Below are 25,928 nucleotides of genomic sequence, written 5' to 3' on the forward strand. Positions count from 1 at the left end.
TCTCCACTTTATGTGTTCCAAACACAACCTAATATCCGATGGTGAAGAAATGGAAATCTCTAATCTATCTTCTTCATCAGTATCACGTGAATAAATCCCGCATTCTACCATTGCTTCCTTATTTTTTTGAGTCTTATTGATTGTTCTTTATTTTCATGTTTTAAAATTTATTTTATATTTTAGAACTTTTATAATGTTAAACGAATTTGAATTGAGCCCTGTGCCAAAGTATGAATGGGTTAGCCATACAAAGATAGGGTGGGGGACGAGGATGAATATTCACTCCTCCTTGGTTTTTTGTGTGTTTGGGTTTGGGTTCGTGTTTAGGGTTAGTCTTAGTCCCCAACACAACCCAAACATGACCCGTACCACTCCTAGTCCCAAACCCTTGAAAACCAAGGAAATGACCTAAACTTTTCATGGAATCATGTCTGATAAAGATAAAAATCAAGTTTTAAGCTATTTAATTCAAATTTACTGGTAAAATTAAAATTAGGTATACCTAGAAGTGAGGGGTTATTTTCTTCAAGCAAACAATAAATCCAGGGTTCTTTGAGTATATAAGAAAAAGCAGAATATTTGATGGAAGAACAAGAGACCTTTCGAACAACCTGTTATTATAGGAAAAAATTCATGGGGCTCCAACGGACATTATGCACTTGTGTATTTTCAAGGAGTAAATTCCAGAGATACGAGTTGAGTTCGAGTGAGCTTTTGTATCTGTCTCAAAACAACAACCCACCAACCTCTAGCATGCATCCTGCAAGCCTATAATTTCAATAGTTCTCTGAATCTCGTTATCTTAACTTTCGACACAATGGAAGAAGAAATTTAAAGGTAATCAATCAACTAGTGATTTCATTCTGAAATCTGTATCTCAACTAGTCATCAGAAGTTCATATCCCTGAACTTGCGTTTGCCAATGATTGATTGAACAGCCTCTTCAAATCCCAACCTACAACGTTTCTTGGGGAAAAAGAGCATTTCAACATGATCAACTATTTACAACAACAGCCTGAAGTTCAGTTTCGTCATTGTTTTACTCAACACAACTGCAATTACTTGCCCAAATAACCAAAAAGTCTAAAGACTCCAGCATAAGCCCCTAGTATTGCCCTCGTATTCAGTGAGTAGAGAATTGATTTTTTCTTCTCTTGCTGTTTTTTTTTTTTCAAATGATTCTTGTTCAATGTGTTTGCCAAGTGGTCAAGAAGTTCAAGTCTCCACCATGTAGATGTAGCCCCTACATTGCCCTTGTGGTCCATGAGTAGGCGGAGGATGATTTTTTTTCTTACTTTTCAAATGATTCAACAAGAGCGGGGAAGGCCGAACAAAATTTAGTGAGACTTCAAACTGAATATTAGTTGACCAATTCATTTGGGGGACACCGAGCTCCAAGTGCTTCCCTGCAAAATACTGAGATCTGTGTAGGCCGAATATACCAGACATGCCCAAGACTTGCTGAGGGCGGGATTACCTCTTGTACAGAACTTTCACATCATCCCAAATAGCACTTGTTACTAGGAATTCATCTTCACAGCTTTTAACATCAACCTCTTCGACATCAAAACCTCGGGCACCACAAAATTCACTCCATTCAAACCACATTTTTGAGATTAGTTCCTTCCTGAAAGATGTGAAGTGGTCTTCCTCTTCAGGGGAATCACCAGCAACCAACCTATAAGTGTATACTTTCTTTGTTTGGCCAGGTCGAAATGCCCGACCAATTGCTTGCCGTGTCACTGATGGGTTCAGATGGACATCTAAGATCAAAATCCTTGACGCTCCCACAAGGGAGATGCCCTCTCCGCATGCTTTAATTGAACCAAAAAATACTCTGGCATCAGGTGAGTTGTTAAATTTATCCATGGACCATTCTCTATGTTCTTGGTTCGACTCCCCAGTGATCATAAACATTTCTTTTCCGCAGCTCCATCCCTTAGTTTTTGCAAGTATACGCTCTAGAAACTTTAGTGGGAGAATATATCGGCTGAATACAATCATTTTTTCTCCAGCAGATTCAGCCAATCCTAAGATACCGAGAAAGAATTTGGTTTTGATGCCATCTTTAATATTCATCCTTTCTATCATATGGTCAATCTTGGCTTCATTAATGGAAGCTGTACCTTTTTCAGCAGTAGCACTGGCGCTCTCTGAAATCTCCTTAAGCTGTGAATGCATATAGACAGCTGAACCCACTGAGCTCCTCTTAAACTTCTCCAACTTCTGCAGACTTTGAATGACACTCTTTTGTCTCTGACTAAGATTAAGCACAACAGTGTAGTCAATGAGTCCTGGCAATTCATCTAAGAAATCTCCTTTATAATAGTGGAGGACATCACTTGTCAGTTCTCTGAGGTCCTTTATAACTGCTATTTTAATTCTAGAATTCTCATCACTTCGAAGTGTCTCCTCAACCAAATCAAAGAAGATTGAATCTTTAGCTGCTTTTAAATGCCTTCTACTCCCTCCAGACACTGGCACCTTGCTCAAAACTCGCCGGACAATGGCCTTGGATCTCTCCACTTTCAAAAACTTGGGACGGACAAGTTTTAAAATATTGAACACCTCTTTCACATGATTCTGAAATAATGTTCCAGACAAGACCACTTTCCGTGGGGTCTCTACCTTGGCTAGAGAGTGGAGGACATCTGTATTCTCATTCCTCGGAGTGTGACCTTCATCTAGGATAAGAAGACTAGGGACTTTCAACAGCTTCTCCTGACAGGCAGCCTCTACTTTGCTTGAGGCAATCCCGCACACAATATTTGAAAATTGCTTGTAACCAAGAAATAGGACGCTCCTATGCTCTACCCATTGGTTCAAAATCTCTAACTGCTGTGATCTACATTCTGCCTTTCCAGTATAAAAATCATAAAGTGGAATGTCCTCTACCTGCCACCTGTTGAACTCTCTCTTCCATGTGGGTAAAATACCTTTAGGGAGGACCACCAACGGTTTTGCATGTGGATATTTGGCCAAAAAACTCTGAATAAAACTGATCACCATAAATGTCTTGCCAGACCCAGGTGCATGAGCCAGGATACAGCCTCCAGGATTTTCTACAATAAGGTTATGCTGCAAGAATTTAAAGCCTTCAAGTTGATGTGCTTTCATCTGTTCCCTGTGCCTTGGATGAATGCAGACCTCCTCTAAAAGACCATATTCAGATTCTCCATGAGCAGAATATTGAATCACTTCTGACCGATCAGAATCTCTTTTATTTCTTGATGCAGGTATGTAAGTCTTCGAGCTCTTTGAAACCTGTTCATGAGAAGGACAAGACTCACCCAAGAAAGGTTCAAAATATCATCTATTTCAGATAATTTAAATGCCAGGTTGCATATATACGTGCACAATGTGACTACATTATGATCAACATCGCATATAAAGATAAAAAGGCCAAAATACTAAATGTTCCAGCATGACCTCCTACTCACCCAAACACAACCCGAAGAAAAAGTAAACAAAGATATTTTTTGTAACGTCAACAAACATACATTCCAGAGATTTATATATATTCCAAGAACAGTGTAACAAGACCTTACTTACAATCAAGTCAAGCAAAGGAAAAAGGCCAACACCTTATCAAAGAATTAATGCCTACAACTGTAAGTAATCATAACAAAGAAAGGATTTAGAGAAGAGACACAAATTAATCAGAGTCGATATTGTCCAAACATAGAAGAAACAAGATAGAAATAGCAATCTGTTGAGAAGAGAAAAGGATGGCCAAAAACAATGTAAACTAGATAAAGCTTGGAGATCAATCAACTCATGCTAAAACCAACATATTTTCTAAGAAATAATTATTTTACCTCAACCAATAACTGGCCTTACTATCAGTAACAAACAAACTAAAATGAACAAGACAAAAGACAGGATTTACAAAAGATTCATGACTGCTATTGGAGTTGATGATCAACAGAAAGACAATAAATCATCGAGAAAAGAAATGAAGATCGTCAGTAACATCTTGCAATCTCTAATTTTATTTATCATCAAGGCCTTGCCCATTTATGTTGACGATGGCCTTTTTTTTTTTTGGAATGTTGATTACATAAACACTTTACACCCCTGTCTCCTGGTGAGACTGAAGCCCAAACCTCAAACTAGATATCCCATACGTGGCCATTGAGCCACAGGCCACATCTTTGATTAGTTAAATCATCAATTTGGAGAAAGAAATAAACCATGTTTTCCCACGGCAGCATTGAGTACAATATCAGATACCCAAAGTTCGATAACAAAAAATATGAAAGCCTGTTTCAGTATGTATTTACCAATACTTTAGCATATCAGCCATTCCAAAGTATGACATATATCTTTTTTTTTTTTTTGAAAAAGTATGACATATATCAGAGATACACAAGCAATTAAATAAACATTTCATTCAAATTATCATTTGTTTGAAGAACAGATAATAGTTTTCTAGGAATATTTTCTCTTTTGCACCTTCTATTAAGATTATTACATGTAAAAGAGATATAGTGATACACTTATAAAACTTATGGAAAGTAATGTTTCAAAAGAGGTAGTAACTTTAGTATAATGAAACAAATAAAAAAATAAACATGTTGACATTTAAACTCCTGTCGGCTTTGACATGACTATATAGAGAAATGGTAGATGCTGCATTCATTATTTTTCCCGTTAGATACTAACTCTTCTTAACAAATCAATGAATATGTCTTACTAGAGCAATAGGATTACCCATTGGAAATCAAATATTGTCGCTATGCTTTTCTGGATGACACCACAGATCTGACAGACATAGCCCAAATCATCTTTGAGGATACAAGAATGTTCACATTCCTCTTCTTTCTTTGTGTCTGCTGAGTTGTCTGAGGCACATTCCTCTTCTTTCTTTGTGTCTGCTGAGTTGTCTGAGGCCACCTCCTGGCCACAGTGGAAAGAAATTTGCCTTAGCTGTAATTACCTAGGGAATTAACAAAAGAAATATGAAACCAAGAAAAAAAGAACATTTGAGTGAAGATGAACCACAGTGTTATCACCAAATAACGCCTACTTCTATTTCACAAGTGATCCACCACACATAGTCAACAATGGTAACAGAACTTACATAATAAAGTTTGGTGCTTTTGCATGTTTAGCTGTTAAGAATGTCCAGATGATGTGTGAGGCATAACAATAAAAGAATGTCTAGCTTTGGAGGAGATCTGCTTGAAAGTAAGTAAGGTAAAATGCGAAGCAAGCTGAAACCCCCTGGTGGCTACTCCCATTACTGGAGGAAATTTTGACATTGCACAGTACATATCCATCACTTGGCCACATACTCAGTGATCAGTCAACTGGACTGCCAATAGTCTTTCTAGAGAGTGATTTATCCTCTCCAATATTGTCATCTGCATTTTTTAGTTTTTCTCCTGTTTTGTTGCTGAATTCTGATGTATTATTTGTTTTATGGTTGTTGATTTTCAGGACTCCATGGATTTAGCTCATGGAGAAAAAGAGAGAGATACTCATTGGAAGAAAACAAGAGGAAGAAGAGGTTATGGATTTGATGTCCCAACCCTTCCCCTAAAGCTTAATTTATAGATTAATCAAATGACTATATTACAATAATACCCCTGAACTTAGGGTTTAGGGTTTAGGGTTTTAACCCTAGAACTTTAACCTAATTACATTAATGTCATTTCTATGAGATGACCCTTTATTTACCATCTGCCATCATTGTATGGGCATGTGGGCCTTATCCTTGATCTATGGACCTTGAGGCCATCTTCCTCATCTCTTGGATGTGTGGATCTTCCTTTGTCTTATGGGCTTGAACCCATCTTCCAACACACTTGAATATGTGGGTCTTCCTTGGTCATGTGGGCTTGAGCCCTATCTTTCAACACTCCCCCTCAAACTGGGAGTGAGAGAACAGCATGAACTCCCAGCTTACTGCAAATGATATATAGAATCTTTTTGCATAAAATGGCACATCTTCCAATACTCCCCCCTCACGCTGATGCGTCCTTCCATGAGGCCCTGCTGGCATAAGATAAGTGAGAGTAAAAATCACTCTTAGCTGCCAAGACATTGCTCCATACTCCAGTCTTAACTCATGCTGGATACAGGGCACACTCCGTCTTCTGTTGGTAGTGTGTCTATCGGCATTGCTCTGAAGTGTAAAACTTTTCCACCACTGTGTCCCTCCACAGGACAACGACTCTCAAGTGGTAGGAATAATAAAAACCATTACAGGGGGGGTAGTGGGATATTCGTAATCATGGTGTCCCAATCTGAACACCAACTCTCATGTTGTCCCAACCGTGATATTTTTTAGAGTCAAATAAATTATGGTGTCCCAACCGTGATATTTTTTAGAGTCAAATAAATTATGGTATGAGAAAAGATACTAAGGCCACCTCTTCTTCAATAATAATGTCTCATCCAAAGAGACACAATAGTTGCAGCTAAAAGGGGCTTGGGCCCATATAACACGAACCAAAATAATCCTTGTAAAATTGACCCATGAAATAATCTAATGCAAGTATATGTACCAAATAATATGCTGACCAAGCAATAATCTGTCAATACTTCAAAATAATAATCCAGCCATAGAAAAAATACCGAGTTGCACTGAGTCAAATAGCAGACCAATATATCTGAGTCATGGAAGAAATATGTATAAAACTTGGACACGTATACCAAGGCAAAAAATAAGTGGGTCATGCCTGAGCTAACTCACTGAGTTGACCCGGACCGGGTTGACTCGATCCTAGTTGGTCTAAGTTAACTCGGAATACTGGTGCAGAAGCAGTAAGCTTGGGTTGCTGGTTTGCCGCAGGCGGGTCTTGTCCGAGACTCAGTAGGCGCTGAATCGACGCTCAATGAAATTTTCCTAACTTAGGAAAAAATTTAAACAATATGCCTTCGTCTTCCTCACGGCGCCGAACAACTCGGCAAATGAACTTCTTCTTCTCCCCCTTGCCGAAAGGCTGTAATAGACTTGGTACGCTGATTCATTGGTTCGAATCAGCACCTCTCTTCTTAGCGGAAATAGAGTTCTCGACGGAGGAAATAATCCACCGAGCAGAAACAGAAAACAGACTCACAAAGTTGTCTTCTCCGACAACGGCGCTGGTGGTCTCCGAACAGCATGAGACGTCAATGAGAGGTCTCGGATGGACATCAGAGGAGTTTCCTAAAATAGCAATGGGGCTCTTGTTTAACGCAGTAGCAGCTTCAGCAATGAAAACAGCAAGTTTCCGTAATAGCAAAAAATCTCGGGCATGAATAGCGATGAACTGACGCATCTCTGTAAATCATGAGATGGAGGAGTTTCCGGAATAAGAAACAGAACCGGAAAATCAGCAGCGTGTTCGTCCAGAAAGGGCAACACAATTCGTCCAGAAACGGCAACACAGCAACTCGTAGCAGAGAGCTTTCCTTGGAAAAAAAATCACTGAGATCAATTAATGATGATACTTTGCTATCGGTGCCTCGTGAGAGATTAAAAATAACGGCAAAGACCGCGTTGCTGAGATTGGCAAGATGACAGCCAGATCAGCAGGAGACAGCGGGCAAAAACCAGAATAGAAACCGGACAACGCAACAGGATAACAGACGGCAAAAATAATCCCCTTCTCGGATCACCAAACAAAACGGCGACGATGCTTAATCCAAGCAGAGTCTGAATAATTCTCGGAATAGTGATGGCAGAGAGGTTTGGTAATGGCAAAGTAATGCCGGGCAATAAGAGAAAATAATCAACAAAACAAAAAATAATAATATTCAGCAACTATGAAAAAAAAAAGATGAATGAAACCTGAAAAACCATAGCCAGAATCCTGAAAAATCAAAGCTCTTATACCATGTTGATTTTCATGACTCCATGGATTTAGCTTGTGGAGAAAAAGAGAGACACTCATTGGGAAAAAACAAAAGGAAGAAGAGGTTATGGACTTGATGTTCTAACCCTTCCCCTAAAGCTCAATTTATAAATTAATCAAACTACTATATTACAATAATACCCCTAAACTTAGGGTTTAGGGTTTTAACCCTAGAACTTCGACCTAATTACGTCAATGTCATCTCTATGAGATGACCACCCTTTATTTACCATCCTGCCATCATTGTATAGGCCTATGGGTCTTCTCCTTGATATATGGGCCTTGAGCCCATCTTTCACATCTCTTGGATGTGTGGGTCTTTCTTGGTCTTATGGGCTTGGGCCCATCTTCCAACACACTTGGATATGTGAGTCTTCCTTGGTCGTTTGGGTTTGGGCTCTATCTTCCAACAATGGCATCCCCTTTACTTGTGGGAGAAGTTGCTTGTATTCTCTTCCCTGAGGCTTGAGTTGTTCTCTCCCTCACAACTTTGAGGCTTTCCAATATAATTCTACTTGTAGTGTTCTTTAAGGAAAAGTTCATCAACATTTCAGAAGCAAAAAAGAGAGCAGAGCAGTCCTAAAAAAGAAGAGAACAGCATTAAACCATACAAGGGATATAGTTCTCAAATAAAACAATTGAAAAAGTTAAAGATTAAGGAGGAGAAGAAGAGAGAACGAGAAAGAGAGAAGAGAGAATGGAAAGAAACTCTTGAATGAGCTGCGTTGGGGGTCATGCACGACTCCTATCTTTATTTAATTAAGAAGGTTAAAACTGTTAAGGAATAGTCTCACATGGATTAGTGAGTAAAAAAATATTGAGTTTATTAGTTGGAAAAAAGGTTTCCTAAGTTGGCTAGTCATTTTGAGATGGGCCTTGGACCCAACTTCATATGGTATCAGAGCAGGTACTCATATGTGGGCCTACAACTAAATTATCCACTTGTAGAGCCACAAAATAGGGCCTACACCTAAAATTATCCACTTGTAAAGCCACAAAAGATGGCTTACACCTAAATTATCCACTTGTAGAGCCACAAAAAAGGCCTACACCTAAAATTATCCACTTGTAAAGCCACAAAAGAGGGTCTACACCTAAATTATCCACTTGTAGAGCCACAAAAGAGGGTCTACACCTAAATTATCCACTTGTAGAGCCACAAAAGAAGGCCTACACCTAAGTTATCCACTTGTAGAGCCACAAAAGAGCGCCTACACCTAAATTATCCACTTGTAGAGCCACAAAAGAAGGCCTACACGTGAGGGGGAGTGTTAAGGAATAGTTTTACATGGATTAGTGAGTACAAAGATTTTGAGTTTATTAGTAGAGAAAGAGGTTTTCTAAGGTGACTAGTAATTTTGGGATAGTCCTTGGACCCAACTTAACAACTTCAATTACGGAATATGTAACGAGTTTTGAGGTAATTATTTATCAAAACATTTAAGTTTCAAATATAAAAGGTTTTCAGCTATTTCCTGTTCTAGAGGATACAAAGGTAGTCCGCAAAAACCAGGCCAGGTGGGATAACCACATGTTGTGCCAACATGGTGAAGGAAAGAAAAGCAGGACAGATCAAGTCCAATTTTTCTTACTCATTTCTTCTAATCTTATCTTCATTTTTTTTCTTCCTGATGGACCAAAACTTGATTGGAGTCTCAAATTGGGACACCTAATTTCTAATATTCATGTCCTACTAAGGCGAAAAAGCCAAAAAAACTCTGTAAAATCAGAGTAAGCACATACCTTGGAACACTCTAAAGCCAAAGTCATTTCCCTCCAAAGATCTCCTAGACCATCATCCTTTTTCTCAGTTCGATAGGAGGCATTTGCAGTCTCCACAGCACCTGATAGGACCACAACAGAGCTCAACTTTTCATTCACATCTTCATTTTCTTGTGTTCCCCCACAAATAATTTCATTTCCTTGTATTTTATCTTTATTCTCCAGAAAATTGCTGAGCTGTTTCTGATAAAAAAAAAAAAAACCCACCAGTTCAAAGGATCAGGAAAATCCATATATCATTGACAATTAAACATAACCACCCACTTACCATTTATTTCTTCCTAAATCCAGAAAAGTAGAAATCATAAAAAAATAAACATGAAATCAACATAATTCTTGGAAATAAGTGTGCGCAGGTCCTGTTCAATAAGAAGAGTCTTGGTACCCAGAACAGAAAAAGCAGAAATGACCCAAAGTTCTTACTAATGGAAAAGTTCAGTTACGTTTACAGTCCTGGAAATTATACATAATTTTGAAAATCTGTCATAAGAATTAAAGCCTGTCCAGGTAGGTAATATCCATCAGTCTCCCCCATTTTAATCCATCATATTCCAGGTTCCCTTTTTTTGGTGAAAGAGGCATTGAGAACCAAAACACAAGCTCTCTGTTGGGGAGAAAGAAATGGCTAACCACCCCCCTTACCACTATCCATTTACTTTTCAGGTATGCGGTCACCTGAGGATATTTGGTCTTCAATTTTGCTTTGTTCATCCATTTTCGACCTCCTTGAGCAATCAACCACTTTCTCTTCTAAGAAATTGGGTAGAAACCTTGGTAACCCACTTTTGCAGCTAACACTTAGTGCATTTAGGAACAAAAGAATTAAAGATTGTTCAAGGAAAAAAGCCACACCGTTGGAGAGGTAAGAATAAGCAATACACCACATCCTCTTATGGGATGCACATTCTAAATGCTCCATTTGTTCAGCCAATTTCGTCAACGAAAACAGGTAAGCGTTGTCTTCTTTCGTCAACTAAAACTTAAAACCCCTTAGCATGGGTTCATCCTCAGTAGGCTAGCTTAAACTCAACTTTAATGGCAGCTCTTAAATTAACCCTAGGCCTGTTAGAGAGGTGGTGTCATCCACATTTTGATCATAACATCTATCTGGTTTAATTTGCTCTATTTATTAACTCAAGCAATTTTCATTAAAAAACAATGAACATAATAATAGGGAGACCAAGCAGCAAGCTTCAGCATCAAGGGAAGTTGACTTCCCAAACACTAGAGGGGAGAAATACCCCTTGCTTTGCCTGTTGATCAGATATACTGTTGGTTGCCCAAGGGGTATTCTGCCAAGCAACCTGCAGTGGGTTAGACAGAGTCATATTTCATCAATATATGCCTGAGACTCCAAGGAGTGACTGGTTTGGGCCTCCAATTGATGATTACTACTGAATCTCCTTCTAAGATCAATGGACTGGAGAATGACTAGGAAAACAGCTTAGCACGGGTATGTAGAGGTAGGGATGGCTTCGAACCGAGCTGGCTCGTGAGCGGCTCGAGTTCGGCTCGGTTTGATTTGATATCTCTCGAGCTCGAGCCGAGCTCGACCGAAGCCAGGTTCGGTTCGTCTCCTCAAACTCTCCTTCCTCATAGCTCTTGAACAAATTAAAAATACATTTTATAGAAATAAGTTTCGATGAACTATTAGTATCTCATGTTTTTTGAAAACATTTTTCTAATTGAAAATTCTTATTAAAAAATCATATAATTTTCTAAGTAAGATTTTTCTGGCAAGATGGAGTAGAAAACTGTATAGAAAATTTTTGAATAAAGATTTTTCTGGCAAGATGGGGTAGAAAACTATATAGAAAATTTTTGAATAAGTATTTAACAGTTGATGCTGTAATACTTTTAGCATGAAGCAATTTTCATTGCAAATTTGTGTTTGACATTTTATTTGATTAAAAATGTATCGATAAGTATAATAATATATTAGATTGATTATTAATTTTTATTTATTTCCTAGAAGAGGCAATAAGAGGTCCATTTAACTTTCCTAAGAAAAATTAAAAATATTTCTTGTAATTTTCTAATAAGTCACTAATAGTAATAGGATTTTATTTAAAGGATTTATAGTTTTTACTTGGGTGATTGTAAATTGATATTGATATTTCATTTAATTTTGTTGTGTTTGATTATTGTATGGAGTTTATTCATAATGTTATGCAGTGTATGGAGTGTTTAGACTATTTTATGGAGTGTATAGAGTGTATAAACAATTTCATGGAGTGTTTATGGAATGTATAGACAATTTTATGGAGTGTTTAAGGAGTGTTTATGCAGGTATTATGTATATAGATTATGCCCAATTTTAAGTAGAGGTCATGCCGAATTTTATATAGGTATTATATACATAGATTATGCTTAATTTTAAGTAGAGGTCATGCCCAATCTTATACATGTATTATATATATAGGTTATGCCCAATTTTATGTAGAGGTCATGCCCAATTTTATGTAAAATGTATACATAATTTTATATACAATTTATTTTATATATATTTTTTGAAAAGTTTTAAATGTATGTTGAAGCTCGAGCTCGGCTCGAACTCGGTTAAAATTTTTGGGCTCGAGCTCGATAACAATTTTAGGCTCAAGACGAGGTTCGGCTCGAAATATTTAAATCAAGCTCGGCTCGAACATAGGCAGGTTCGAGCTCGGCTCGGCTCGAACATAGGCAGGTTCGGGCTCGGCTCGGCTCGATGCCACCCCAATGTAAAGGAGTACTTTAGGCTTCAACTTTTAATTTTTTTTTTGAAAAAGGATGTATATATTAACAAAAGAACAAAGAATTACAGAGGGATGGGGAGCAATTGCCTAACAACAAGAGATTGTAAGAAAGCTCCTGACTTGGCAAGCACATCTGCCACCGAGTTAGCAGATCTCGGAATGTGAGACCAAATACAAGAAAATTGAAAAGAAATTTCATGGATTTCCCGCAAGGCATCCCAATGGCACCATGGGGGAGAGGAAGCCTTATCACACCAACCAATAACCACCTTCGAATCGCCCTCAATGTGAATAGGACTACTGTAATGGTCACGGAAGACGTGAAGCCCATTGAAAAGACCTTGAATCTCTGCCGTCGTTGAATCAATAATGCCAAGCAGACCAGCATATGATAAACATTGATTGGTTAAGGGATCTGAGATAACACCACCAAAACCCGCCTTTCCAGGATTACCTTGGGAGGAACCATCAAAATTTAACTTAAGGAAACCAAGCTTTGGGGGGGTCCATTCTTGCATGGCCGGGGTCTTGGTCCCACACCTCATATTTGCAATAATGTTCCAATTATCACGGATGGATGAAATAGAAAAGGAGGAGAAAGGCTCTTAGTAAGGAGCCAAGTAGAGATCTGGCCAATCACACGATCTGCCATTCTAGTCAAAGAGTTACTTCTAGAATCAAAACGCCTCCGGTTACGTTCATTCCAAAGCCCCCATGGAATAAAACCAGTGCATGCAGAAATCAGAAGCTTACAAAGCCCAGGAAGGGAGTACCAGTGAGCATCTTACTGAAAGAAATCAGATCCACTGACACACAGAATTTTAAACCCGTCATACTGAGAATAGAAGACCATACCCTCCACGAGAAAGAGCAGTGAAGCAAAATGTGGTTGACTGATTCAACCTCAGAGTTGCATAGTTCAATTAATTTCGACTCCATTGCATAGAACCAATTTCCTTTTTTTTTTTTTTTTGAAGAAAAGTGTGAATTTATTAAGACAAGCAAAAGAAAAAAAGATACAACCTAGGAGGGGAGAACTCCCAACACATCAATAGTTTGAAGGGATAAGCCTTGTTTAGCTTGATAATCCGCAAGGTGATTAGCTGATCTGGACACATGTGCCCAAGTAAAATTAAGGGAAGAGGTAATGGCACATATGTATAGAAAACATCCCAATGTCTCCACGGGGGAGTTTTGGATTTAGCACATCAATCAATTACCACCTTAGAGTCCCCCTCAATGATGAGAGGGTCATCAAAACGATCACTGAAAATGACCAGGCCGTGATATAGGCCAGCGAGTTCAACAGAGGTAGAGTCCAAGATGCCAAGGGGGTCGGCAAATGAGAGAAGGAAATTGTAATCATTAGAGTGCATGGCTCTGCCATAACCAGCAGGACCTAGCCACCCAATAACACTACCATCAAAATTCAGTTTGAAGTGCCAGACAAGATGTGGATTCCAGACTTCCATAGTGGAGGGACAGGATGTGCCTACTTTCCTGCCTCCTTTGCCAGCTGGATCCTTTTTTATGCCCGAATCCCCCTTCCTCCCCTTGGAAAGATGCTCTGGTAAACGATGTTGGTTGTGATTCCATGGTGCACATGGACTGAGCGAAAAAATTGGGTTTTCCAAGGGAAAATGTTGATAGATGAGGAGGTTATGGAAACAGTCATGCGACTACCACCACATGGATTTGTATGAAGGAGTTTGTTGAATTCACCAGCATATATATCGTGGAGAATTGCATCTTTACAGCCTACCAAGTCCTTTCAAAATGTCCCTTGGTCTCCCTCTCCTCTTGGGACTATCAAACTCAATTTTGACAGTAGTGCCCAGGACTGTCCAGGGCCTGCTGGTTTTGGGGGGATCCTTCATGATCATGATGGAACCATTCTGGCCTCCTACGCGGGGAATCTTGGCCAATCTCATTAGCCTGCCGAGACTCACAGGCTCCTTCACAGCATAAAGAATGTGTTTCAACTTTCAGAATGCTGCTGATTGTTGAAGGTGACTCCTCTATTGTGATCAGCTGGGGCAAGCACAATTCCACCACCGTTTGGAGGTTCCTCCCCAAAATGGATGAGGTCTTCAACCTCATTTCTTGCATGACTATATCCTGCTCTCATGTCCACCATTCTGCCAATTCTACAACTGAAAAGCATGCTAACGAGGGCAATTCCATCTCACTGTGTTAATTTTCAGTTTTCATTCATTTGTAATCTCGTCCCTTTGTATTTAGTCTTTGCTGTATAACTTCATGCCCTTCCCGTTTGTACCTTCAGTCCAGTACTTCTTTATACATACATACATATATATATACCTTGCTTCTCATCATGCATATAGAATAAAATATTAGCCAAAAGATATTTTGACTCCCAAAGCCACATACTGAACTCTAAATTAGAAACCAAGTTTCATTCGACTCAGTGAGTTAGTTATGACATGTATATCATCGTCAGAGAGACAAATAAACAACCAAATTCCAAGCTACAACGCATGAATAGAGACATTGAACCTGCAATTTCTTGCTTTGCCAAGTTGAAAGTTGGAGGTAAAACTCACTTAAACAACCATTTTTAAGACTGGTTTTTTATAAAAATAATTATCAGACATTCATATTCAGTAGATCAAGTAAAAAATTTAGAAAAAAATGAAAACTTACTTTGAATTCTTTTGTAGTTTTTTCCTCCATTGAACTTTTGTCCAAAACAACCTTCTCATAGAGATAAGAAGATTTCCACTTTGTCTCAAGAGCAATATTACCCTCTATTGTCGCACACCCAAGGTTATGAAGCATCTCTTTCATGCTTCTCTGCAAGTTAGGTCTAAAGTTTTGTGTCTGGGACAATTCTTCATCACCCTCTTCATCAGATTCAAGATTAATTATCGATGGATTGTCTACCCCATCTTTGACATCTTCCACTATGAAAGCAGCATTTTTTGCAAATCCATTTCTCTCCAAATCTATTACATCCTGAGATCCAGAATTTCCATTCTCAGTTATTGAACAAGGGCCCATATTTGGCTGACCTTTGAAATAATTGCAGCAATTAGCAAAGGAACATTGATGTGGCAATGTAGCAGAGCGACCACGAAGTGAAGGGTAAGATGCATATAAGGCACCTAGAAGCTCCATTCTGCGAGCACAAAGAGCTATAATCTCTTTTGTTTCACTACCATATTTACCCCCTTCTAATGCTTCCAACATATTGGGCAAGGCAAATGGATCAGAGTAATCTATGACTTTTGAAGGAGATCTTCCATTGTTAGTTTTGGAGCTATGATGGAAGATTCCAGCCGAACTAGCACCTAGATAACCTCGTTCACCAAGGCAACTTTTTACTCTTTTGGTCTCCCTGGTGAATTCTGCATTAGAAACGAAAGGTTTTGCATAAGAAGATAAATATTTTGTCTATGAGTTATATGCAGAAATGAACAAACAGAGACATGAAAAACAAGAGCTGGCAAATAACCTGCACAGTACTAAAACAAATAAGAAAGGAAAAGAGTTTGGCAGACACCAAATAGAAAGAACAACAAGAGCTAACCACTTCAACCAATTCTAAAGAAGATTTAGCACTATTATGAAGACAATTGAGAATTCATGTGAACAATAAGCTAAAAGACAATTAACTATCACCTAATCTGATTGGAGAAGAAATACTGCAGCGCATATAAATTTTTTTTCTTAAAAGGGTCAGTCCAATAGATTGGTTCCAAGCAAGTACCAACAGCACAGACCTCCCAACAACTGATGTTTGTTAATGATTTTCAAGCGAAATTCTAACAAAAGCAAAGCAGGTCCCATATTATTCAACAGATAAAAGCAAAAACTAGAACTACAGAAAGATATTTGATTAGATTCATAACTAGTAAACTATAAAGCTACATCATGACATCTGGAGTACTAGATACAATCATTACACAAATTGAGCGATCACATAGACTGTCCAAAACTGTAATTATCATAGTACAGACCTTAAATCATGAAGATTTACGGTGCAGGTTATCATTGTAAAATCTGTTAATCAAAGGTGAGAAGAGAAGTTGAGAGACCATTAGGAAAGAAAAACAGTCGTGAGAATGGCCAATGAGACAGAAGAAGAGAACAGAACAGAAAGTCTGGAAGAGATAGAACTGCGTCAAAGAGGTACAGATCTAGCAAACAGACCTCAACCTTCCTTTTAATCACTCATGTGTTAGGCCTTATAAAGTGTAGAGATACAGTAATATCCTTAACAATAAGAGATTAGAAGAAGGCTCCTTGTTTAGAAAGAGAGTCAGCAAAGGCATATGCCAATCTCAGAATATAAGACCATTCACAAAGAAAAGAAGATACAATGTCATCAATTTCATGGAAGAAGGCCCAATGTGGCCTTGGAGGCTCAGCAAAGGTGGAGCGCTATCCAATCACCACCATGAAGTCGCCTTAAAAAACAAGAGGGGCGCTGAGATGGTCTCGGAAAACAATGAGCCCTTGGAGAGGGTAAACAGTTCAATAGAGGTAGAATCAAAGATTAGTGCCTTCAGAATTTCAAATGACTCCTCCAAAACCAGTACTACCCGGGTTGTCACGCGCTACCACCAAAATTGAGTTTGAGGGTGCTTGGGATAGGCAGCTTCCATGCTTCAACAATAGGGCAGCAAGTGAAGGTGGACATGTAGGTCATTGCATGCCAATTAATGCACGAAGGAGAGTCCCTCAGACTTGCAAATTTCTTTCGCGTATGAAGCCAAAAGGATACATGGCCAATGATGTTGTTGGAGACGTCCTCAAAATTTCCAAATTTGCAAATGAAGCATCATTTGTTTCTCTCCTTCTAAAGGCCCCATGGGATATGCGCCAAATAGGCTGAGAGCATGATTTTTCCCAACTTTGGAATGTGAATGTAGACAATCATCTGACATGCTCCAAGGAGATACTTAGGAAGACAGAGCTAGAGACTAATTTGATTGAGTAGGGGGGTGGTCCATACCTTCCAAACATAATGGCAATGGAGGAGGAGGTGGGGGACGGTCTCCTTGGTGTCGTTGCACAGAGGGCATAGCATGCAAGGAGTGAGATTGTCGCACTTCCTTCGGTTGTCAACCGTTAGAATCGTGTTTAGAAGAGCACACCAAAGGAAGAATCTGAGTTTTGGTGGGGCAAAAAGACGCCAAGCAATAGCACCTCCATAGGATTTAGAGTTGCCAGTGCAACCAATAATGAGACTATAGGCTGAGGAAACTAAAAAGCGGTCATTGTCATCATGCCTCCAAACAAGTTTGTCATGGACATGTTCTCGTATTTTGATCGATTGAAGATCAACAATAAGGTTGGAGACCAGTTATGCTTCGGCATCATTCAACCCACACCACAAGTGGAAGTTCCAGCTAGCGTTGGGGTTCCAAGCTTCAGCAATGGTGGCTGATTGTCTTATGCCAATTTTTTCATGGACATGTTCTTGGGTTCAGATCGATTGAAGATCAACAGTGAGGTTGGAAACCTGTTGGGCTTCAGCAACATTCAAACCGCATTGGAAGTTGGAGTTCCAATTGGCACTGGGGATCTAATCTTCAACAACGGTGGTTGATTGTCTTATGCTTATTCTCATCAAGGTATCATAGCTGTCACAGAGAGGACCATTGCTATTCCACCGATCATTCAAGAACCGCAGCTTAGTTCCATCACCAATATAGAAGCGAATACCTTTCTTAAAGGTTGGAAGAAGGGGATAGAGAGATACCTAAAGGAGGGAAAAGGTTCCCACAACGCCCATCAACAGTCCACCAATGTTCCGTCCAACCGAGTTTAGCAACAAACATTGGTCTCCAAATTCTCGTTGGAGAAGAGTTGAATTCCACACTCAAGTAGGAGTGCTTGATTCATGTCTCTATTATGCCGAATACCCCAGTCAACTGAGAGATTTAGGCTTGCAAACATCATTCCAGCCGACTAGGTGATACTTGAAGTCCCCACTCGAGCCTCTCCATAGGAATAGTCTCTTTAGCAATTCAATTCAATGGCAACTAGCAATTGGGCAGGGTATGAAGGACAAGAAGTAGTTTGGGTTCCAGCAATGCACGGATTGAGGAGGACAAGTCGGCCGGCCTTCAAGAGAAGACACCCTCTATGTGGCTAGGTGTCTCCCATTCTTTTTGATCATTTGAGCCCATATGTGCTTGTGTGGCCAGCAATCAAGAAGGGGGAGTCCCAAGTATATGGTGGGTAGAGAAGTATGTGTACAGCCCAAGTAGGAAGCCATAGTGCAAAGTTTTTCATTATCAATGAGATGTTCCGTTAGAGTTGTCTTGTGTCATTTGACCTTCTGACCGGATGTTAATTCGAATAACCCAAGGAGAGCTTTAATTTTCTTGATCTGTTCGAAGGTGCCTTCCCCAAAGACGAGCATGTCATCAGCAAACTCGAGAAGGGAATGTCAAATTCCATATGAGATACGACAAGCTTGAGCCATCCAACTTCTTTTGCTGAATAGATCAGGAATGATAGATATTCAGCAATGATGCTAAAGAGTAAAGGTTAGAGGGGGTCTCCCTGGTGGATGCCACGAAGTATCCACACATAGTGTCGTTAAAGAGGAGTAGGATGTTAAAGATATGCAGCTCCATATCCAAAATCTCCATCGATCTTCGAATCCCATTCTCTCAAGTAGGTCATCAAGCAACTTCTAGTTGACACGATCGAAAGTTTTCTCGAGGTCTAGTTTGAGCACGATTCTCAACCTCTTTGATCTCTTAAAGTGATCGAGGTTTTCATGGGCAACCATGGTAGAGTGAAGGATAGTTCGCCTCTTAATGAAGGTGCATTGACCATTGCGGATCACCATGGGTAGTAAGCCTATGAGCAAGCAATCGAGTAATAGCTTTATAGGGGCTGGCAACAAGGCTTATAGGACGAAAGTCACCCAGGTGTTCCACCATCTCTTTCTTGGGGACCAAGGCAACAATGCACCAATACTCCGGTAAGTTATGCCATGATGGTAGAAAGAGTGGAACATAGATAGGACGTCATCCTTGATATTGGCCAGCACATCTTCTAGAATTCCCCATTGAATCCATCAGGACCAGGAACACAATCATTTGTCATACCCAAATAAGTAGCCTCAATTTCCTTGGGGAGCTCAAGTAGGGATGCAACACTGGGTGTTATTTTGATAACCGTAGGCGTTGTAGCATGGGTCGATCAAGGCACTCCTCTCGAGTATATTAGTTTTTTCTTCTCTAATATTAGTTTTGTGCAAGTAAGACCGCTAGAAAAAAAAAAAGTGAACCCCAACTTGAGGGGAAGAAATAGAAGAAGAAATACGAAGAATGAGGTAAATGATAGTCTACCATGAAAAATTCCATAACAAGAGTTGTGGTAATAAATTTTTATATGACTAACATCGAAGAATTCCATGAATTGTTGCAAAGAATATCTCAATAAGGTGGAGAATGGAAAACGAAGAATTTTATACCCAAAAGTGTTGGAGAAGGAAAATTGAAGATTGAAGACCAATAAATGTTGTTTTTTGCAAGCTAAAGTTACAAACTGCAACTAAATTAGCCATCCCCCCCCCCCCCCCCCCCCCCCTTTTCAATCTTTTGTTGTTAGGGGAGATCTCCCTTGATTCTTTCTCTGAAATCAAATTTTCAACATTTCAAAAAAAAAAAAAGTTACAAACTCAAACTTGAGGGAGAGTGCAAAAAAAGTAAATATGGAAGCATCTTATGTGATTCTCATGGCAAAAGTCACATACTCAAGATTAATAAGGAGTCTTATATGAGTTTCATGGCAAGAAGTTTCACATAAGAGGTCTGTTAGTTCTATCATTTTTTTATTCATATAATAGTTGTTTACTTGTTTCTACTTTGAGTACTGGGACTTGAGTAGTATTAATTTACTTTAGTTTTAGTAATTTTCTCTATTATAAATCGAGTACCAATGTACTCAATTTACAACAGTCAATGAATTCAATTCTCCCCTAAAATTTCAACACCAAGTTTTTCTTCCTATATGCCCAAAAAAAAATTTTAAAAAAAGAAAAGCTAGACACTCCGAAGAGATGCACTTTAAAGTATATCATCATTTGGCTAGAGTCGATATCCTCAATAAGAATAACTTAGTGGTTGTTTATCTCTAATCTAATAGTATTCTTGAAATAGATGATCTCTCCATAATAGGGATTATTTAAAACAAACTAACAACAGAACTTGATTTTATACAAGTACTCCAGTTTATTCCTTCCTCTTCCTCTGCACCCAACTTTGTTTTTCTAAACTAATATATTTGCCAATCCAGATTGCATTCTTGAGACCAGCAATGCCAGTTCTATCGAAGTCCACAATTTTCCTTTACACAAATGCAAAAGACACTGTAGTGGAGCAGGTTCAGCACAAGTTTTGGAAGATGTTGCCCCATGAAGAAACCTGAAAACCCTATCAAGCCTCACTCTGTCCCACAACGGGGTTGGTTTTCACCCCTCCTTGCCCTACAGCCTTAATCTCCAACCTAACCTGCTCCACCATGCATACTTCCCACTTTTTTAAACATGAATCAGTGGAAACCGCTAAAATAAAAGAAACTAAGAAAATATGTAAAATACAAATTAAGTCCAGAATCCTACCCAAAAATCCCACTTTCACCAAATTCACGAATTGCTTCTAGACAAATAAACATAAAATTGTGAGCAACTAGAATTTACATGATCACTTCATAAAACAAGAATAAAGGGGGAGACATAAACAACAAGAATCAGAAATTATAACTGATTAAATAGAAATTAAAAATATTGAAATTAAGCCCGGGATACCAAACTAAGAAATTAAGTACTGCTCAACCATTTTATGGCTTTAATAAGAAAAATAATTCCAAAATATCGTCCGTGAAAATCTACTTCCTACTTTTAGAGCAAATAACTACAGCTTTTGGCTAAAAAAAGATTTCTAGTACAATAGTACTGGTAATAAGAGTTTCTAGTTTTCTCGCACAGGTTTTCTAATTTTGACAACCAAATGAAATAGGATTATCAAAGTTTTCTCACCCTTCTTCACCATTTGGGCATAATAAAATAGCCCTCAGCATTCATGATAGATTTGATGAGGTAAATCATTATTTTTTAAAGAACAATCTTTTTTTAGACAGTTTTTGCTTTGAAATTTTTTATCTCACTCATTTTTCCAGGGAATTATTTACTTTCAAAGGTAATTCTAGGATAGTCCAATGCAATTCTAATAACATTACTAATAGGAGAAGATCAACATCACTATATTAGGTAATTCATACACCCATAGTTTTAATTTTTTTAGAATTTTAAATTCTAAAAAATTATGAGTTATAAATTCCTATCATATTGTTCTTTTATATTATAAATATATTTTTTAAGATGTTGAATTTTTTGAGAAAATTTTACAATAATTATATTTCTAATCTTAGGTATTGATTAGTGTACTTGGAGAATCTATCAAAAATTGACAAAAAATTTTAAGAAACATTAGAAGGGGACATATGTAGCAGTTTTTAGCAAAATTATATAGTAAAGGTATTAAAGTTTTACTTTAACATATTCATATTTTGATATGGAATTTTTCACTAAATTCATTTGTTGTTTATAGATTATTTTTAAAATAATTTCAACCCTTAAAAGTAAGAAATCGGAGAAGACAGTAATTTTAAAGAGATATTGTTTATCAGTGAGAGCTCTTGAAGTTGTTCTTAGAATTCACAAGGATATTGTTTTACCAAACGATTTCTTAGGGTTTGCCTCCCTTCCAAAACTTTCTGGTTCCACTACAAAAGAAGAATGCTGGAACCTATTTCATCTCTTGCTATTTTTCTCTCAAGAGATTGGGGTTTTTATTATGTTACAATTAGCATGTATCCCCTTAAAGCTCTTTATAAGTTAAATGATAGACCCGATACTTATATTTACTTTCGATAGATCACTGAGGGTGTAAAAATGATAAGATCACTTATATTTACAGGATCAGGGCTTTTCTCCTCATCTTTTCCTGTTTTTTCCCCTAAACTGAGCCTCTCTACCAGATAGATGATGAAAAGATCCCTCACTTTTTTAAGGGTCGCAGGGCATTGTCAGTTTAACCCATCATGCAGTCAACCCTATAACATTGACAGCAAGATCAAGAGTAAGATGGCGAAAGAAACACCACATCTGCATGTTTAAATTAGTAACCTGATGCAGACAAGACACTATTCAAGTTTCCTCTTAATGCCGTAATAAAGGAACAGAAACTATAAATGAAACCTTAGAAAGTAACATCACACTAGGGGTTAATCTGATTGTTATATTTATACATGACCCATTTGAACCACAAAAGATCGTGCACCCTTTTACTGTATGTAATCCATAAAGTCTATTGACACATTGTTCCTATTCAATTATTTGTTGAAGACCTAAGTTTCTAATTGGATCTTGAAATCATGATTCCACATGAAATATATTAAACTCATTACAGATTTGCCCTTGAAGTACTGAATTATGCAAAATTAGAAGTGAAACTTTTTAGTCCAGGTGCCTAGAATAAGCTGCTGAACATCCCACTAAAGATAATACATTTTTTTCTAGCATCACGCAATTTCAAACAAAAGATCATATACCAGAGTGCATGTGGACAGAAGTCAAAACTCAGGGGCCAAGACATTGTTGTGTACGATAATCAAATAATTTTTTTTCATATATTTCACACTAATACCATTTGGACTATACAGCTCCGACATCCTAGGAAGAATATTAGCAGTAGGACTTTGATCAGGTGAACGAAACTCAACCATGGTCATGGTTTGGTACATCTTTCTCTTTCGGCCCATTCCTCCCTGTGCAAAATCAAAGAAGTACGACATTATTGTTAGGAGACATGATTTTCAGTACATCCATCAACAGGCCAATCTAAGCAATATGCCAACTATAAATCAAATTCATGAAGCCAAGAGCATGAGCCTTATACACACATGACACAACTAATATCGTAATAGTAAGAATAGAAGCAACAATGCAAATGTGGGAGTATAGTTATGCACAAACACACATGTCCACTTGTCATCTAATGGAATGACTTCCTTGTCCTTGGCCTACCCTCTTTCTCTGCCCTAACCCAACCCTTCTCTATCTATTTTGCTAGATCAAGAGCATAAGCTCACTTTGCAATCTTAAATGATTATTCTGGTATTACAACCCGTATCATCTGTCGATCACAACATTTAACCCTCTGTCTGTAGCTGATTCACTCTGCATGTGCACTAACTCTTATTTATTTATCTAATTTGCTATTTCAGACACAAATTCACATTGAGCTCCACAATGATTACAACAACCCATTATAGAACCAAATCATAACCACTCCTCTAAAAGGATAAGTACGAGTCAGGGTGATTATTCTAGTAGCAATCTCAGTCATTGATCTAACGAACAGGTGACAGAGAATCAATGACAAACTTCATTTATATAAGGTGGACTCTTTAAGAGAAAGACAAAGAAGAGCAGATTTCATTTTCTCCCCTTTTACATTTCCTTTTAGTTTCTTCTTGTAAGAGAGATTTGAGAGATTGAGAATAGCTTGATCAACCAAGCTCTTTGTCACTCCCTGTCTCTTTGTACTGTTCCAGAATTCCAGAGTTTGTCAATCAATGGATTCATCTTCTTCCTAAACTCTGTTTCTCATCTCCTGGCTCTATTTCTTTGTTGAAAAAGTTATTGGTCAAGTCACTACGTGGATCCTTCTGCGTAAGAAATTCAGAAATCTAAAAGGAACTAACTTTCGGGAGAATTGGCGAACAATTGCTAGCATGTCATATCCACCCCGGCCCCCGACTATGGCAATTTGGACTCCTCCCCCAATGGGCCATTATAAACTGAATTTTGACGGAAGCACTCTTGGATGTCCGAACCCAACAGGCTTTGGTAGTGTTGTTCATGACGAAAATGGTGCTCTTCTTTTTTCCTTTGTTGGGCCTATTGGAATTTCAGATTCTACTACTGCTGAATTATCTGGATTACTAAATGGATTACGGATCTTCAAAAGTCATCTTTCTAGGCTCCTTTGCGTTGAAGGAGATTCGAAAATCATCATTAATTGGTGCGCAAAGACAGAACGTTCTCTGTGGCGGCATTGGTACATGTTCTATGATATATGTAATTTAACTTCTACTTTAAATTGTAAATGGAAATACATTCCTAGATCAGTTAATCATTTAGCTGATGCACAGGCTAAATTAGGCGTCTCACTCCCTCGCCTTGTTGTGGAGGTAGACCCTGTTTAGCAAGGTATTGTAATCTTCATCTTTTTTAAATAGCTTATACATCTTCATTAAAAAAAAAAACCTCTATTTCTTTGTTGTTAATATCAAAATGATATCATTATCATTTGTATATAGTTGAATTGCTATGACCGATGAGGACAAATACAAACAATGACCAAAGAAGCAGCCAAATCTACCCAACCATCCTTACCAGACACTCCGCTGAACATAATAAAGATTTCACATAAACAACCACTGACTTGGTGAATCATCCAAACGCTGTGTTTTTAAGATATGTCTTCAATTACTAGGGATGAGAGCCGCTTCCAGAATCAAAAGAAACACAAATTCAAATCTAAGATAACATGCAACACTTCCGTGACAACGCTACGCTTTGTCTATCAACGGATGACTTGTTTTGCTCAAATGCGACTTGAATTACATATGATTTCTAGTACTACGGCCAAAAAAAAAAAAAAAAATTATGTTAACAGAGAAAAAGAGCTCAAATCGATACTGGAAGACCTTATAAGACAGTTCACAAACACTTCATGGAGAAAGCAACCAGTAATGAGTGAGGCACATTTTGTATATCTAGCAGACGATAGGTCGTCAGTTGAATATTATTCTATCACCATTAATGGTATGATCATAAACCTCGACAAAAAGGACAACGAAATCGGTCGAAACATCCAAAAGCACAGAACGTGTTCAGAAACAAGGAATTTTCTACAATCGACTCAAAGAAGAAAAACAAGGCAATAGAAGAACGAAAAAGGAGCGACCATCGCATTTTAGTCGGAATGCTAAGAAACACGGAAGGCTCACCGGTGTGCAACGTGCCAGAGTTTTCAGCTGGGCCTCGAGCTCTCCAGGGTTGCAACCGCGCTGGTTTTGTTGCTTCTCCCCAAGCGCCACAGAGAAAAGAGAATGAGCCCGTACAGGTTCAGCGCGCCCCGATTCGACACTCCAGTAGTCGCGTGGCGAGAGGCGAGAGCACTTCCGGAACTCCGTACACAGACAAATTGTAAATATATTCACTTTGCTGTCTCATTTTGCCATGAACGGATTTCTTTATTGCTCAGGCAGGTGTTTAGCGCGTGTCGGAAATACGATACGTATCGGGTAGCCTACATTTTGATACTATCGGCGGGGAACATCTTGGCCATATCAGATCGTATAATATAATTTTAGAGGTTACGGTCTCATATATTATAGAGACAAATAAATTAAAAATATATATATTTAAATAAATATTATTTTAAAATATTTAAAAATAGAAAAATATTTGAGATACACTCATTTTGTAATATTAGCGGTTTAAGGTCTT

General features: G+C 38.3%; 1 protein-coding gene across 1 annotated transcript; it reads right to left on the minus strand.

The window, feature by feature from the left end:
- Positions 1-759: 759 nt before the first annotated feature.
- Positions 760-25,530, minus strand: LOC137960033 (protein CHROMATIN REMODELING 35). Its single transcript, XM_068807488.1, has 6 exons — positions 25,427-25,530; positions 23,056-23,176; positions 15,026-15,729; positions 9,588-9,809; positions 4,714-4,899; positions 760-3,264 (listed from the first exon to the last, which is right to left on the minus strand). Exons 2-6 carry the CDS (start codon positions 23,168-23,170, stop codon positions 1,474-1,476), a joined length of 3,018 nt encoding a protein of 1,005 aa, XP_068663589.1. The 5' UTR covers positions 23,171-23,176; positions 25,427-25,530; the 3' UTR covers positions 760-1,473.
- Between the last annotated feature and the right edge of the window lie 398 nt (positions 25,531-25,928).

The sequence above is a fragment of the Aristolochia californica genome, unplaced genomic scaffold (assembly GCF_029961685.1).
Source record: "Aristolochia californica isolate CCGP_79_NKW_82.1479 unplaced genomic scaffold, dmAriCali1.0.hap1 SCAF_3, whole genome shotgun sequence".
Taxonomy (NCBI): Eukaryota; Viridiplantae; Streptophyta; class Magnoliopsida; order Piperales; family Aristolochiaceae; genus Aristolochia; species Aristolochia californica.